At 47.8% G+C, this 13,952-nt stretch overlaps 1 protein-coding gene across 2 annotated transcripts in view; it reads left to right on the top strand.

The window, feature by feature from the left end:
• The first annotated feature begins 24 nt into the window (after window positions 1-24).
• The window catches only part of DPP8 (dipeptidyl peptidase 8), a 28,206-nt gene continuing 14,278 nt past the window's right edge, over window positions 25-13,952 (top strand). The window contains exons 1-10 of one of the 2 annotated variants that reach the window (XM_063314326.1): window positions 25-103; window positions 2,650-2,939; window positions 4,217-4,329; window positions 6,752-6,925; window positions 7,931-8,099; window positions 8,907-9,017; window positions 10,388-10,516; window positions 10,800-10,861; window positions 12,463-12,563; window positions 13,127-13,304. In XM_063314326.1, coding sequence (XP_063170396.1) covers window positions 2,678-2,939; window positions 4,217-4,329; window positions 6,752-6,925; window positions 7,931-8,099; window positions 8,907-9,017; window positions 10,388-10,516; window positions 10,800-10,861; window positions 12,463-12,563; window positions 13,127-13,304 — 1,299 coding nt within the window. In that variant the 5' untranslated portion in view covers window positions 25-103; window positions 2,650-2,677. Of the gene's footprint in view, window positions 110-2,649; window positions 2,940-4,216; window positions 4,330-6,751; window positions 6,926-7,930; window positions 8,100-8,906; window positions 9,018-10,387; window positions 10,517-10,799; window positions 10,862-12,462; window positions 12,564-13,126; window positions 13,305-13,952 lie in introns of both variants that reach the window. The other variant, XM_063314327.1, reaches the window with a different exon arrangement.

Below are 13,952 nucleotides of genomic sequence, written 5' to 3'. Positions count from 1 at the left end.
AAGGGAAGGGGAGGGGAGGGGAGGGGGGGGAGGGAGGCGAGGTCTCCGCCCGGCGGCCGCCCCGCCGAGAGCGCCGCTCCTGCCCCGGCGGCCGCCGTCCTTCCTGCGCGTAAGTGGGGCGCCCGGGGCAGCGGGGGCGCCTTCCGCGCGGCCCGCCGGGGACTGGCGCGCTGCCGGGCTCGGGAGCGGGGGAGGGACGGAGGGGGCAGCGGGGTCCCCGGGGGCGCTGGACCCTCCGCGGCCGCGCGCCCGTCTCCCGAGGCGCGCCCGGCTGCCCGGCGAGCGGGGACCGGCGCCCGGGGCGGGGGGCGCCTGGCACCGCGCGCCACCGCCCGCCTGCCCGCTCCGGCCTCCTCCGTGCCCGGCGGGGCGGTGTGGCGTGGGCAGGGCGGCGGCGGCGGCGGCTCCGAGGTCTCCTTCCCGGGGGAGGCGGGGAAGCGGAAGCGCCGCGGCAGGAGCCCCGGGCAGGCGCGGGAGGAAGCCGCCGCCTCTCCGGAGCAGGAGCCGCGGGCAGCCGGAGGGGGCGAGGCCAGCGAGGTAGCGACCCCCGGAGCCGGGCGGGGGAGGATCGGCTTCTCTGCCCCCTTCCCAGGCGTGGAAGCCCCTGCGGGGGGGTGCCCGTGCCAAGGAGGGACGGCGGGCGCGTGCCATGCCGGAGCGGGGAGGACTGGTGCCCTCCCCCCCGCGGGCGAACCAGCCTCGGTTCAGCGATCGCACACCGGCTTTGCAAGCCCAGCGCCGGCATTCGCCTCCCGCCCCCGCCCCGGAACGTGCCGGAGCCCCCCTGGCACCCCCGACCCACGGGCGCACGGGGGAGCCCCTCTGCACGGCCGCCTCCAGTGGTGCCAGGAGCCGGACCAGCTGGCATGGCCCGGCGCCCAGCCCAGGCAGACCTTCCCATCCCTGTCCCCACAACACGAAGGGGGCCCCTCCATTGCCTCTAAAATTCCGTATCCACGTGTTCCAATGGATCTGCCATTTTCATTTGGGGCATAAAACCTAAGCATGAAAAGTGGTGCCAATGGTGTCATCCCCCCACCCCACCCCCATTTTCTGAACTATTGATTACAACACCACTGGGTGACTTGGACATAGAAAACAAATGGTGCATTGGGGCAGGGGTGGGGGTCAAAGAAGTCATTTCCCCCCAGGCCCTGCTGAAAGTAAAACCACGCAAACCACTTTAGGATTTTGTCTGGGCTTATGGTTTAATGTTGGTTTGGTCTTGGACCATAAAGCCATAATTCTCATGTCCTCGAGGCCTGTGTTCACACAAGGCCTCCCACCCTAAGCTAAGCCACTTTCCTTGCACAATGTGTGGGGCCCTCAGCTAACCCAGCGGGCTGCATTCAGACAACCAGAAGGGCACATCAGAAGTAATACCAGCTGAGCACAGGATGTTTGCAAAGGCAGCTTCTCTGCTTGGTTGATTCTGTTGTGCCAACCCAGACATGGTGGAGAAAATTGGGCATCTCCTAAAGCTTAAAACAAAATTGAGATGCAAAGGGTGTCAGCCCCTTTCAAACCACTAGGAAGATCTTCCAAACAATAGCTTTCGTTTTTGGTAAAACAATATTGGATAGTTTTCACTGCTTTCCTCTTGTTACAAGTTTTTTTAAAAACTTAATTAATTATTTTAAAATTTCCCATTGTTTATATCCTGCTCCAATCCATGCCAACTCTGCTCATATAACACCGAGGAAAAACATATAACTCAGAAACTAAACAACACACTAAAACATGCAACCAGACCGCAAGAAGAAACAAAGGGCCAAAAACATTTAATGGATGTTTTGAGTTTTTATATCTTGCAATCTATCCCAAGACCTTCGCATAGGCAGCATACCAATGAGTGTAAATAGCAGTAAGTAGCAATTTGTCTAGAAGATCCGTGAAGACTTTGCTTTTGACCCAGGCCTATAGCAAGGGGGAGTGAGACCCTCGCTTCATTGCACTGGCCACTTTTATCTTTTATTGGTTTAATTGTAATTTCTTTGATTGTTGTGAGCTGCCCGGAGTTGTTGGGAGTCGAGTGGCATACAAGTTTAATAATAATAATAATAATAATAATCGTATCAATAGTAATAGGCTCCTTGAGTGCAATTCCAAAACTTCTGGAGCCCCACTTGATCACCATTGGAATTGACAAAATCACCATTTTGCAATTGCAAAAGGCAGCTTTACTTGGAACAGCTTCCATCCTGTGATGATACCTTTAATATTATTAAACAACAACATCTGCCTATTTCAGGTCCTTGGGAAGGACTTGATAGGCGGACAAAAATGCCAAATCCAGTCTAAACATCTGGCTGACTATGCGATCAACCATCATGATAATAATACAAAGTGGGGGCCCAGCTTGGAGCATGAGGACCATTTAGAAGCAAGGGAAAGGGTGGTCAGCAGTAGTCAGAATTCCCAGTAAGATCTCTTGTCCACCACTGGACATCTCTATGAACACACAAGATGCAGGCAGGCCTGTAGCTCACCTGGCATAAAAGCTTCTCGTGCATCTGAGGATGTTCTCCAGCTTCTTTGATGCTCCGGGTTTCCTGAACCTGGGTCAGAACGGAAGGAGGTAGTTGAAAGTTCCTGAAGGAAGACACAGGGTAGAGGCTGGCCTCTTCAGCAGCATAGAAGTTTGATGACCTTTCTTGTCTAGAGTCCAAGATGTGTGATGGCATCAGCCATGAAGACTGAGCAGCCCGCCCTGGAAATCTTTGAGACGGCAGAGCGCAAAGAAAATGTGGCAGCGCCCGAGGAGACCGCCAAGCTGGAGCCGTACTATGTGGAGAGATACTCATGGAGTCATCTGAAGAAGCTCCTGATGGACACAAGGAAGTACCACAGCTGCCTGATGGCCAAGGCGCCCCACGACTTCACATTTGTGAAGAGGAACGATCCGGAATGTCCATATTCAGACCGGGTGTACTACCTGGGTAAGTTGACCCTGTTTCCAAGGGGCAGGATGTTAGGCAGTGACCCCTTTCAGGCCATGTGGGCTTGGGATCAGGCGGGCTACAAACCCAGCGGTTGACTTGGTGATGAATAGACAGGACCAAACAGTAGGCGAGAACATTTCACTATATCTGTTAAAACATTTATGTTCAGTGAAGGAATAATGATTGTCTCCTATTATTTATTTATGTATTTATTTGCTGTGAATATAGGCTACCCCAATCTGTTATAACACAGCAATAAACAAGGCATACAGAACACAACAGTAAAAAATGACATTGTCAACAAGAACATCTGGAAGAAAAGACCAACAACCATTTGCAAAACCAAATCATTGCCCAAGGAGTCCATCACCGTTTGGGCTTGGGGATAGAGCCAGGTTTAAGGGTTTGCTTAAACAGGGTGAGGGTGGGGGCCATATAGACCTTGCTGGGGGGGATGGTGTTCCAGTAGGCTGGTGCCATGAGAGAGAAGGTCCACTTCCTGGGTCCCACCAGGAAACCCAGGACAGAGCATGTGGATGGAGCATGAGCCCCAGGTTCCTAGATAATCTCATTATTGTGATTAAATAATTATTTTGCTGCTTTGTATCCTCCACAGCAGTGTTTCTCAACCTCGGCAACTTTAAGATGTGTGGAGTTCAACTCCCAGAATTCCCCAGCCAGCCATGCTGGCTGGGGTATTCTGGGAGTTGAAGTCCACACGTCTTAAAGTTGCTAAGGTTGAGAAACTGCTCCAGGGTATTGTTGATTTTTTTCAATGTTAATAAATTTAAACAATTCAGAAGAAAGTCGGAACAGGATCTGGAATGAAGAGAGGTTTCACTTTTAAAGGCTCCAAAGAAGGTCTTTTTGGTCCCTGCCCATCTTGTGGAATTGGCCGCTCCCCCAAAATCTATGCTCCCCACACCCGTCTCTTTCCATGGAGAGCCACAGGCCTGCCGGCTCTTTCAGAGAACACTTTGAGACTCAGCTCCACCATGCAGATGGCCCCTCAGATGTTTCTTCTATATTTTTTATGTTAGGGTTGTTCTGTTTCTTACGATGACTCACGTGGTTTTATGAATTTTTATTTGGATATTCACGGCCTGAGGTCTCTGGATCTCTACGGGATATAAACTCTAGCAGAGAAATGCATTTAGGAATCAGCTGGGTTAGGGCACTTCCTGGTTTTTAAGTCAGTATGACAATTTTGACTTTGGACATTGATAGTAATGAGAAAAAAAATCGGTATTTTTTCTTTCTTTCTTATTAATTAGCCATGTCCGGTGAAAACAGGGAAAACACACTTTTTTATTCAGAAATCCCCAAAGCCATAAATAAGGCTGCCACTCTTATGCTGTCCTGGAAGCCTCTTCTGGACCTTTTCCAGGTATGTAATTTGGTTATATCTTCCTTCTTTCGCCCATCGTCTTTTCCCCCTTCCTCCGGGTAAGCTGCACTTCCTCTTTGAAGTAGTGGGACAGAGGTGAGGGGTCAAGGAAATCAAGATGGTGGCAGCAACCATGCGATTGAAGCCCTTAAGAAGCAACCGCTCTGACTTTTTTGACCACATCTCCCCTATGGACACCTCTGAAGCTGCACCTATTGATTGAAAATGCTTGTCTAAGACTTGCGCTGGATATCTTGATAGTACAAATGCACTTTGCAGCAGCTTCTCCTAGCTATTTTCTTCACCTATTTAACGTGCAAAGCACTTTCTCCTTAGCTGTGTTTAGCTTTTGTCAATAGCCTTTTGTCTGAGCTGCTTCAAGAGCATCATTTGGATCATGGGCCTTGATTTCAGGGAGAAGCTTAAGTAAAAGTAGATTTTTCTGTCGCCATCAGATTTTTCTGATGCAATCAAGCTGAAGTTAAGTAACACCGCAAGGTCTCTTTGAAATAAATGAGGCCTCTGGGGCATCTTTCACAGGAGGTGTAGAGCAGTGTTTCGCAACCTCAGCAACTTTAGGATGGGCGGACCTCAACTCCCAGAATTCTCCAGCCAGCCATGAATTCTGGAAGTTGAAGTCCACCCATCTTAAAGTTGCTGAGGTTGAGAAACACTGGTGTAGAGAATGAGGAAGATGACCTTGATGGAGATATACAGGAACCATTACGTAGGCAAAAGAGGATGAAACTTGTTTTAAGGCTGGAGCAATGAGATAACATTCAGAAGCAGGACAAGCAAATACCCCCCTAATTCACTGGAGTATAAGAAGGGGAAGGAGGTGGTGCAGCATAATCAGACTGTTGTTATAGCCAATCTCAGTACAAATAGTTTCAGCCTTCCGGCAGAGCTGATTTCCTGGTCTGCTCTACCTGCTGAGGCTGATTGATCCGCATAGGACGGCTGCTTTAGAGTTGCAGGCAGCAACGTGTTCAAAGCAGCAGATACCTCATTCCTATGTTTCGAAAGTAGTAAAGGACATAGAAATCTTTGTTGATTAATTTTTTTCCCCTGGGTTTATCTAGTGGGTCATCATTCTATTGCTTACAGGAAGTCCTCACTTAATGACCACAATTGGGACTGGGATTTTGGTTGCTAAGTGAAGCGGTTATTAAGTGAATCTGACCCGATTTTATGACCTTTTTTGTGGTGGTCGTTAAGCAAATCACTGTGGTTGTTAAGTGAACCATGTGGTCGTTAAGCAAATCACATGGTTCCCCATTGATTTTGCTTGTCTGGGAAGTCGAAAATGGTGATCACGTGACCCTGGAATGCTGTGCTGGCCGTAAATGCGAACCAGTTGCCAAGCGCCTGAATCATGATCATGTGACTGAGGGGATGCTGCAATGGTCGTAAGTGTGAGGACCGGTCATAAGTCAGTTTTTCCAGCACTGTCCTAAGTCCGAACCGTCGCTAAACTAATGGTTGTTGAGCAAAGACTACCTGCATTCCTGCCTTTCTCCAACCTCACCCCCTCCTAATTCAGGGAACTGCATTTCCCAAAATTCTAAACCAGGGTGGTTGGGATTTCTGGTAGCTTTTTCAGGACGCTGATGAATTCCACTCTGCTGTAACCCTGCAGGAGACGGCAGCCATAACTTGCTGAATAATACTCAGGGTTCTCTTCCGTGCTGTCAGTCTCCAAGATACAGAGGGTATGCTTCTTGATAGAGGAATTCTTACTGCAGCAGAAAGAATCCAAAAATATACAATTCTTGCAGGTGTTTTCTAGAAATAAAAACAATGGAAGAAAGGTTGGCGAAAGCCGGCAGGGTTCCAGACAGCATCGTCTGAAACCCTCATGCCATCCCGTGAATGAAGCAAAGAAACTGTGCAACAATATCATATGGATTTGTGTGGGTGGGTCACTTAATTTTTTTAATTGGCAGGGTCCTCCGAGGACCACAGGAGTCAACAGGGGGACGCAGGAGCATCCCAGGAGGGGGCAAAGCTAGAATCTTACTTTGTAGTTGGAGATGACGGCAAATCTTTCTGGCCTGAGAGGAAGGGGGCCTACCAGAGTCTTAGTGCATTACTTGGTAAAAACATCCATCCATCCATCCATCCATCCATCCATTTATTCATTTATTTATTTATATTTTGGAATTTGTCACTGCCCATTTCACTCAAAGAGTGACTCTGGGCGGTTTACAATACCTTTAAAAATGTATTGCTGAAAACTGCCATTCTTTGGCTGAATGTGGGGAGTTCGGAGGCCGTCAAAAACGGACGTGGGGACCTGCATGTGGTCAGTTACTTATCCCTGAAGAATCCGCTTATAGAAAATGCCCTGAAAAAGTCTCTGGTGAATGGTAAGAGAAGAGGGAATGGTAAGCCGTTTCTTCTCTTCCTGTCCTTGTGTCAGGCCAGCCTGGATTATGGGATGTACTCGCGTGAGGAGGAGTTGCTGCGGGAGAGGAAGCGCATTGGCACCGTTGGGATCGCCTCCTATGATTATCACCGGGAAAGCGGCACGTTTTTATTCCAAGCCGGCAGCGGGATCTACCATGTCAAAGATGGTGGCCCAAATGGCTTTACGGTGAGTGGCAGGTTCTTCTTCTCTGCCAGTAGCATTGGACAACTTGCTTTACCTTCTGGAGAAGCGGGAAGAAGGACAACATCCTGCTGGATGGATTGGAAAGTGGATGAAGGGTTTTGCCCCTAGGTTGAACTCCACCATAAATGGTGGAGAAGGACATTGGGTGCTTCTCCTTCTCTTGCAGCTTCCAAGCACCATCTCCAGCTGCAGTTTTGGAGCAGTCTGGCTGGTTGCTGAACCCCATGTCTGAATTCCTTCCTTCCAGGGGTTGGCTGAACCTCGTCTTGGCCAGTTGCTATGAGAGGACCCAAGACTTAATTCGTTTTGTGAACATTTATATCAGTGTTTCTCAACCTTGGCAACTTTAAGACGTGTGGACTTCAACTCCCAGAATTCCCCAGCCAGCGAATTCTGGGAGTTGAAGTCCACACATCTTAAAGTTGCCAAGGTTGAGAAATACTGATTTATATGACTTCTCGAGAGAGCCAGTTTGGTGTAGTGGTTAAAGCATCAGGCTAGAAACTGGGAGACCGTGAGTTCTAGTCCCACCTTGGGCACGAAGCCAGTTGGGTGACCTTGGGCCAGTCACTCTCTCAGCCCTGGGAAGCAGGCAATGGCAAACCACTTCCAAAAAGCCTTGCCAAGAAAACTGCAGGACTTGTCCAGGCAGTCTCTGAGAATCGGACACAATTGAACGTATTACACACACGTACACCCCTTCTTAATCAAGGGCTCTGGGTAGATCAAAATAAGCAATGAAATGTTTTTGTTTTGTTCTCGTTTCTAACTTTTTATTTCTTTTAATTGAATGTTATGACAAGCTATCTTGAAGCCTACATGAAGGGGGCTTTGTTTTAATGCATGGATTTATTTTCCCCAATCTTGTGGATTTATCAGGGGCCTGTCAAACGTCCATCCTGAGCTGCTCTTATTTAACACAGTCGTCTTGGGGAAGTAAGTGCTTGGTTCAAAACAGCTCTTTCCAATTTCTTTTATTGTTAACAGAAACAGCCTTTGCAGCCCAATCCGGTTGAGACAAGTTGCCCCAATATTCGGATGGATCCGAAGATCTGCCCTGCAGACCCAAACTGGATTGCCTTTATCCATAGCAACGATATCTGGATCTCCAATCTGGCAACCAAAGAAGAGCGGAGGTTAACCTTTGTGCATAAAGGTGATGCTGGCTAATCTATGGTTTGTTGAATGGTGGTTTATTGAATAAAGTAGAGTTGGCTGGGTTGGCACAGAGGAAAAACTTAACAAATGATATTTTGGTTTAGCACAGTGGATGAACCCAAACCCTCCTTTAAGCCAGGTGTCTGCAGAACTATTAATGAGAACTGATTAGACCAAACCATGGCTTATTTTATTTATTTTATTTTATTTATTTTCTATCCCCCCTCTTGCCCCTGATTAGGTTCCATTCTGATTTTAAGTCATGACTGGGCTTTCCAAACAAAGCCCTCCTTCTCTGAATGTTTATTTGGAGCCTGAGTTCTCCAGTGTGGTATCCTTGGACCACCAGTGTGTTGCTCATTACTTAGAGTTTAACCTCAATTATTTTAACGTCTTTTAATGACAGTCAGATGGGCAGTTTTATGCTGCAGAGCTTCAGCGATCTCTTTATGGTCCTCACAAGGACTTGCCTGGATGGTTGGAGAAGTGCCTTGATTTTGTCGTGATTGCTCTGCCCAAGCCATCATGGGTAACACAGGCTAGAAACTGTAACTTCAATCCATTTGGAGGCTATTCTTAACCACTACTTAAGCAGTACTAAACATGGAGACGTTGGGTCTGTGACCACAGAAGGAAGTGCTTGAGCATCCCAGCTCCATGCCACAAAACTACAGGATGCAAAGGAGGAATGTATCCCCTTCCTATGGAGCCTTAGCCATTCTGGACAGCCTAATGGGCATTTTGCAGATTGCAGTGGCTTTTATCTTCTTTCAGCCAAATAATGCTTCTTGTGTTGCTGACATAGAATTTGGCAACATCGAAGAGGACCCAAAATCTGCTGGTGTTGCTACCTTTGTGCTACAGGAGGAGTTTGACAGATACACAGGCTACTGGTGGTGCCCAGGGGCTGAGCCAAGTAAGTAGTGCTGAACTTCCCTGAAGTCTGGAGTGAAATTAAATGTCCTTTTTATACCCCCTGGCCCCTGTGGCACATTGTGCAAAGTAACCATCTCAGGCTTTGGCCCCAGGTAACTGTCTCCATGTTGCATCCTCATCACATTGTGTTGTACTTTGGTTTTTTAAATGTCTGCAGGTAGAAAACTCTGCTCAGGAATTAATGAAATGCACACCCTTCTGCTTATAAGCCCGCAGTTGGAAACTGGCAAATATCCCAGTCAGAAGGGGCAGAGTTCAGGAGGGGAAGATAATAAACCAAATGAATTCCAAGCTGAAAAAATGAAACTGGCTTTTGGATTTTCAGAAAAGCCGGGGGGGAAAAGCATGTTTAGAAAACTTTGTGGAAGATATTTGACTCCTGATCTGAGCATTGGAGTGCTAACAGCAGGGCAGTTAAATCTGCAGAAATGCTGTGGATACTAGCTCTGGTTAAGTCTTCTGAATTTGTCAAGATTAACTTCAAAATCAGTGGATCTTGCCAGAAGAACATAGGATGCCGAACCTGTTTTAAACTGAACTTGTTGATTGTCTGGATTTGCATTATGCAAATCCATCAGCTATGGTTTGTGCCCCAGAATGGGCAGGATCACCTATCACTCTAATCCTTAATGTGGTTTATTATTTTTATTCAATTTGTACATTGCCTGACTCCTAACGGGGTTAGGTTTAGGCAGGGAATGCATCCTGATGCCACATTTGCCATCCTGCCAGTTTTGCGACACCCCACAGACAACTTTGGATTCTGATGTACAGGTAGTCCTCGACTTACAACCATTCGTTTAGCGACCATTTGAAGTTACGACGGCACTGGGAAAAGTGACTTACGACTGGTCCTCGCACTTATGACCGGTGCAGCATCCCTGTGGTCACGCGATCAACATTCAGTTGGCAACCGGCATGTATTTACAACGATTGCAGCATCCCGGGGTCACTCGATCACTATTTGTGACCTTCCCAGCCAGTTTCCGACAAGCAAAGTCAAAGGGGGAAGCAGGATTCCCTTAACAACCATGTGATTCACTTAGTGACCACAGCAAAAAATCAGGCATGACTCACTTAACAAACACCTCCTTAGTGACAGATGTTCTGGTCCCAATTGTGGTCATAAGTCGAGGACTACCTTTAAATCCTACCTTTCCTCCTAAAGCTCAAGGTGATGGCCAGAATGCTGTACAAAACAGAGTTTGCTCTGGCCAAGCTGGATCACAGTAACCGGGTTTCAAAGTTGGGTTGTCTCTGGGAAGGTGAACCATCAGACAGAAGCTGAGGTCAGGTAGCTGTTGGGGAGAAGTCAAACGCGTTGGCCTTTCTCTGGGTCTCTCTTGGTAGTTGTCGGCGGAGGAAAAATTCTTAGAATTCTGTACGAAGAGAATGATGAGTCGGAGGTGGAGGTCATTCACGTCACATCCCCCATGTTGGAGACGAGGAGAACGGATTCTTTTCGGTATCCCAAAACAGGTAAGAGAACCTGGTGGGGCATTCCAAAAAGAGTCCAGTGGTGCTATGTCACCCTAAAGCAGTGTTTCTCAACCTCAGCCACTTTAAGATGTGTGGACTTCAACTCCCAGAATTCCCCAGCCAGCCAATTCTGGGAGTTGAAGTCCACACATCTTAAAGTGGCTGAGGTCGAGAAACACTGTCCTAAAGCACCAGGATCTGGATACAAATTCACCTTGGAGAACAAACGTAGTCAGGAGCCTTTAATCCTTCTGTGACTCTCAATGGCCTTTTTCTCTTATAGGCACTGCAAATCCCAAAGTCACTTTCAAGTTATCTGAAATAACGGTGGATGCTGACGGCACAGTAAGCCTGCTCTGTTTTTGTGTCTTCAGTCAATGCCTATAATGTGATGCCCTCTGATGTTTAACCGTGGTGTATTAAATCTGCCAGTGTTCCGATTCACAAAGCACCTGCCAGAAACCATGATTTGGTTCTACATTGCATGAAGCCATAAAATGGTTGCTTTGGCCTTCTCACGTTGCAGAAATCCAGGGGTTGAGATTGATGACTTAGCATGATCAAGCCAGTCTGGCTTATATAGCAAGAGGTGGCGATTACGAACTATAGCTTAGTAGAGGTAGTCCTCAACATACGACCACAATTGGGACTGGAATTTCCATCGTAAGTTGTTGCAATCATAAGTTGAGTCACCACATGACCGGACCCAATTTTACTACCATTTTTATGATAGTTGTTAAGGTTGTTAAGGGAATCATGGGTCATTAAGCAAATCACCATGGTCATTAAGCGAATCCAGCTTCCCTAATGGACATTTTTGCCAGAAAACAGCAAAAAACATCACAAAACACAATCATATGGCCGTGGGATGCTGCAACCGGTCATAAATGCAAGCTGGCTGCCAAGTGCCTGAAATGCAATCATGTGACTTTGCAGGAGTGGTGTGACCCATTCAGAGGCTGTTATAACTTCAGACCATTGTTAAATGAATGGTCGTAAGTCGAGGACCCCCAGTAATGTGATGTTATGTGACATGTGAGGTTATGGCTCAGCATGAAAAGCATTTCCAGCCACTTGGTCAGGCAATAGATGGGAAAGAATAGGCTTCCCACAAGGCAGGGTGAGAGAACTTTGGAGACTTAAAAACTGGTTGGCGTGGATGAGGCCATCATGCCAACGTGTTAGAAAAGTGTTTTTCAGACTTGGCAACTTTAAGAAGTGTGGTCTTCAACTCCCAGAATTCCCCAGCGAGCATCTATGGACTTCAACTCCCAGAACTCCCCAGCCAGTCCATACATGCTGGCTAGGGAATTCTGGGAGTTGAAGTCCACCCATCTTAAAGCTGCCAAGTTTGTACATGTAGGCAGGACAAGGAATTCTGTTCTTCCTTCCCTCCTTCCTTCCTTCCTTCCCTCCTTCCTTCCTTCCTTCCTTCCTTCCCTCCCTCCCTCCCTCCCTCCCTCCCTCCCTCCCTCCCTCCCTCCCTCCCTCCCTCCCTCCCTTCCTTCCTTCCTTCCTTCCTTCCTTCCTTCCTTCCTTCCTTCCTTCCTTTCTCAGTGGTTCTTTGCCTTACGCCAATTTTAGGGTTAAAACACTCATGTTTTTTGTACATTTCCTGTCTGCAAATGGTTTACAGATTGTGCGACTGTGCGTCCAAGGAAACTCCAAGGAACGCAGAAAAGTTGGATTAGGGGCTTTGTTTTAAACTATTCCTGCCCTAAAGTTTCAAAACAGCAAGCCTAGAGCCTTAGAAGCGATGAGGCTTGCGAAAGTTCCCGGAAAGAGATTACGACCAAGTGGATTCAAGTCAAGACTTCTGTCTTTCGGCTGGCGTTCCAGCCCAGTCCCGCCTGATCCCCACCTGTGCAACGCTCATGCCTCTTAATATGTTTTAGGGAAAGATATTAGTAGCTTTTCTGATCTGTGTTTTTCCCCCTTCCTTGCAGGTTTTGGACGTTGTTGACAAAGAACTGGTCCAACCCTTTGAAATCTTATTCGAAGGGGTAGAATATATTGCCAGAGCGGGATGGACCCGAGAAGGAAAATAGTACGTATCTTCCATTTGCTCAGGTTTGGACTGGGCTGTTCTGAGGCCTGGGGTTCATAGAATCCTGGGGTTGGAAGGGACCTTCGAGATCTTCTAGTCCGCCCTCCCCTCCACGCCCAGTGCAGGAATCCTCATACTATTCTGGACAAATGGCTGCCCGGTCTTTTCTTGACTACCTCCAGTGATGGAGCCCCCACAACGTCAAGAGGTTCCTCTTCCATCAGTTCAGGTCCAGGAGATAAAACATCAAGTGATGTTGCGTAATGGTAACAACATCTGGTTTCTGTAATGCTGTGTGGGAATGACCTTGGGAGAAGGGCGAAGAGATGCTTCCTAGGGATAAGGGGGAGCATAGCCCACAGCTGTACAGTGGGCAGAGCAAGACGCTCAGGAGGGACCCTCCCTGAGTTGAAAATGTGGTGGTGGGAGGATTTTACTTCCAGACTTGCAAGATTCTGTTAATGTAGCTTTATAATAGAGTAGAATTAGCTCGTCTGCCCATGTTTCCTGTCTGGTCTACCTGGGAAGGCTGACAGTTTCTGATTCCCACGCCTTTCCACTAGCGCGTGGGCCATCTTGCTTGACCGTTCTCAAACCCGGCTTCAGATTGCTCTGCTCCCCCCAACGTTATTTATCCCCATGGAAGATGATGCCATGGAGAGACAGAAATTAATTGATGCCGTGCCTGACTCAGTTACCCCGTTCCTCGTTTATGAAGAAACAACAGACATCTGGATAAATGTAGGTATTTATTCCTTCGGGGTAGGCCTGCTAACATTCTCTAGCTTTGGGATGGATTGTCATGGAATGGGTGCAGAGAGAGAGAGGAAAAAAATCAGCTACTGAAGTTTGACAGGAAAGCTTTTCAACATACAGGAAGAGTTGGTTGGCTTAGACCAGCCTTCCTCAATTTTTTGACCCTGGAGGAACCCTTCAAATATTTTTCAGGCCTCGGGGAACCCCTGCACAGTCAGGCTCAAATAGAGGCCGGAAGTTACCAAATTATTATATCCGTTTCATGGGTAGGCCTGTATAGATGCATGAACAGTGTTCATAAACCAAAAATAAAGAATGGAACTTACCTGTTTAATGTGAAGTTGCCCGACTTTGAAATATTTTTTTAAATAAATCGTGATTTCCCAGGGAACCCCTAGTGACCTCTCGCAGAACCCGAGGGTGCCACGGAACCCTGGTTGAGAAACCCTGGGTTAGACAGAGTCCAGGGGCTGAATGTGGAATTGTTAGAAATGGAAGCGACTTAGGAAGTCAGCATTGTTAGTCAAGTCATGGCACGGGGCCCACTTACTTGCAAGACCGCCTCTCCCCAGTTGCTTTTACCCATCCCATCAGGACCAGCAGAGGCATGCTGTGGGTCCCGTTAGTTAACGA

The sequence above is a fragment of the Candoia aspera genome, chromosome 13 (assembly GCF_035149785.1).
Source record: "Candoia aspera isolate rCanAsp1 chromosome 13, rCanAsp1.hap2, whole genome shotgun sequence".
Taxonomy (NCBI): domain Eukaryota; kingdom Metazoa; phylum Chordata; class Lepidosauria; order Squamata; family Boidae; genus Candoia; species Candoia aspera.
The sequence above is the reverse complement of the archived record's forward strand: the minus strand, read 5'-3'. Positions and strand labels throughout refer to the sequence as shown.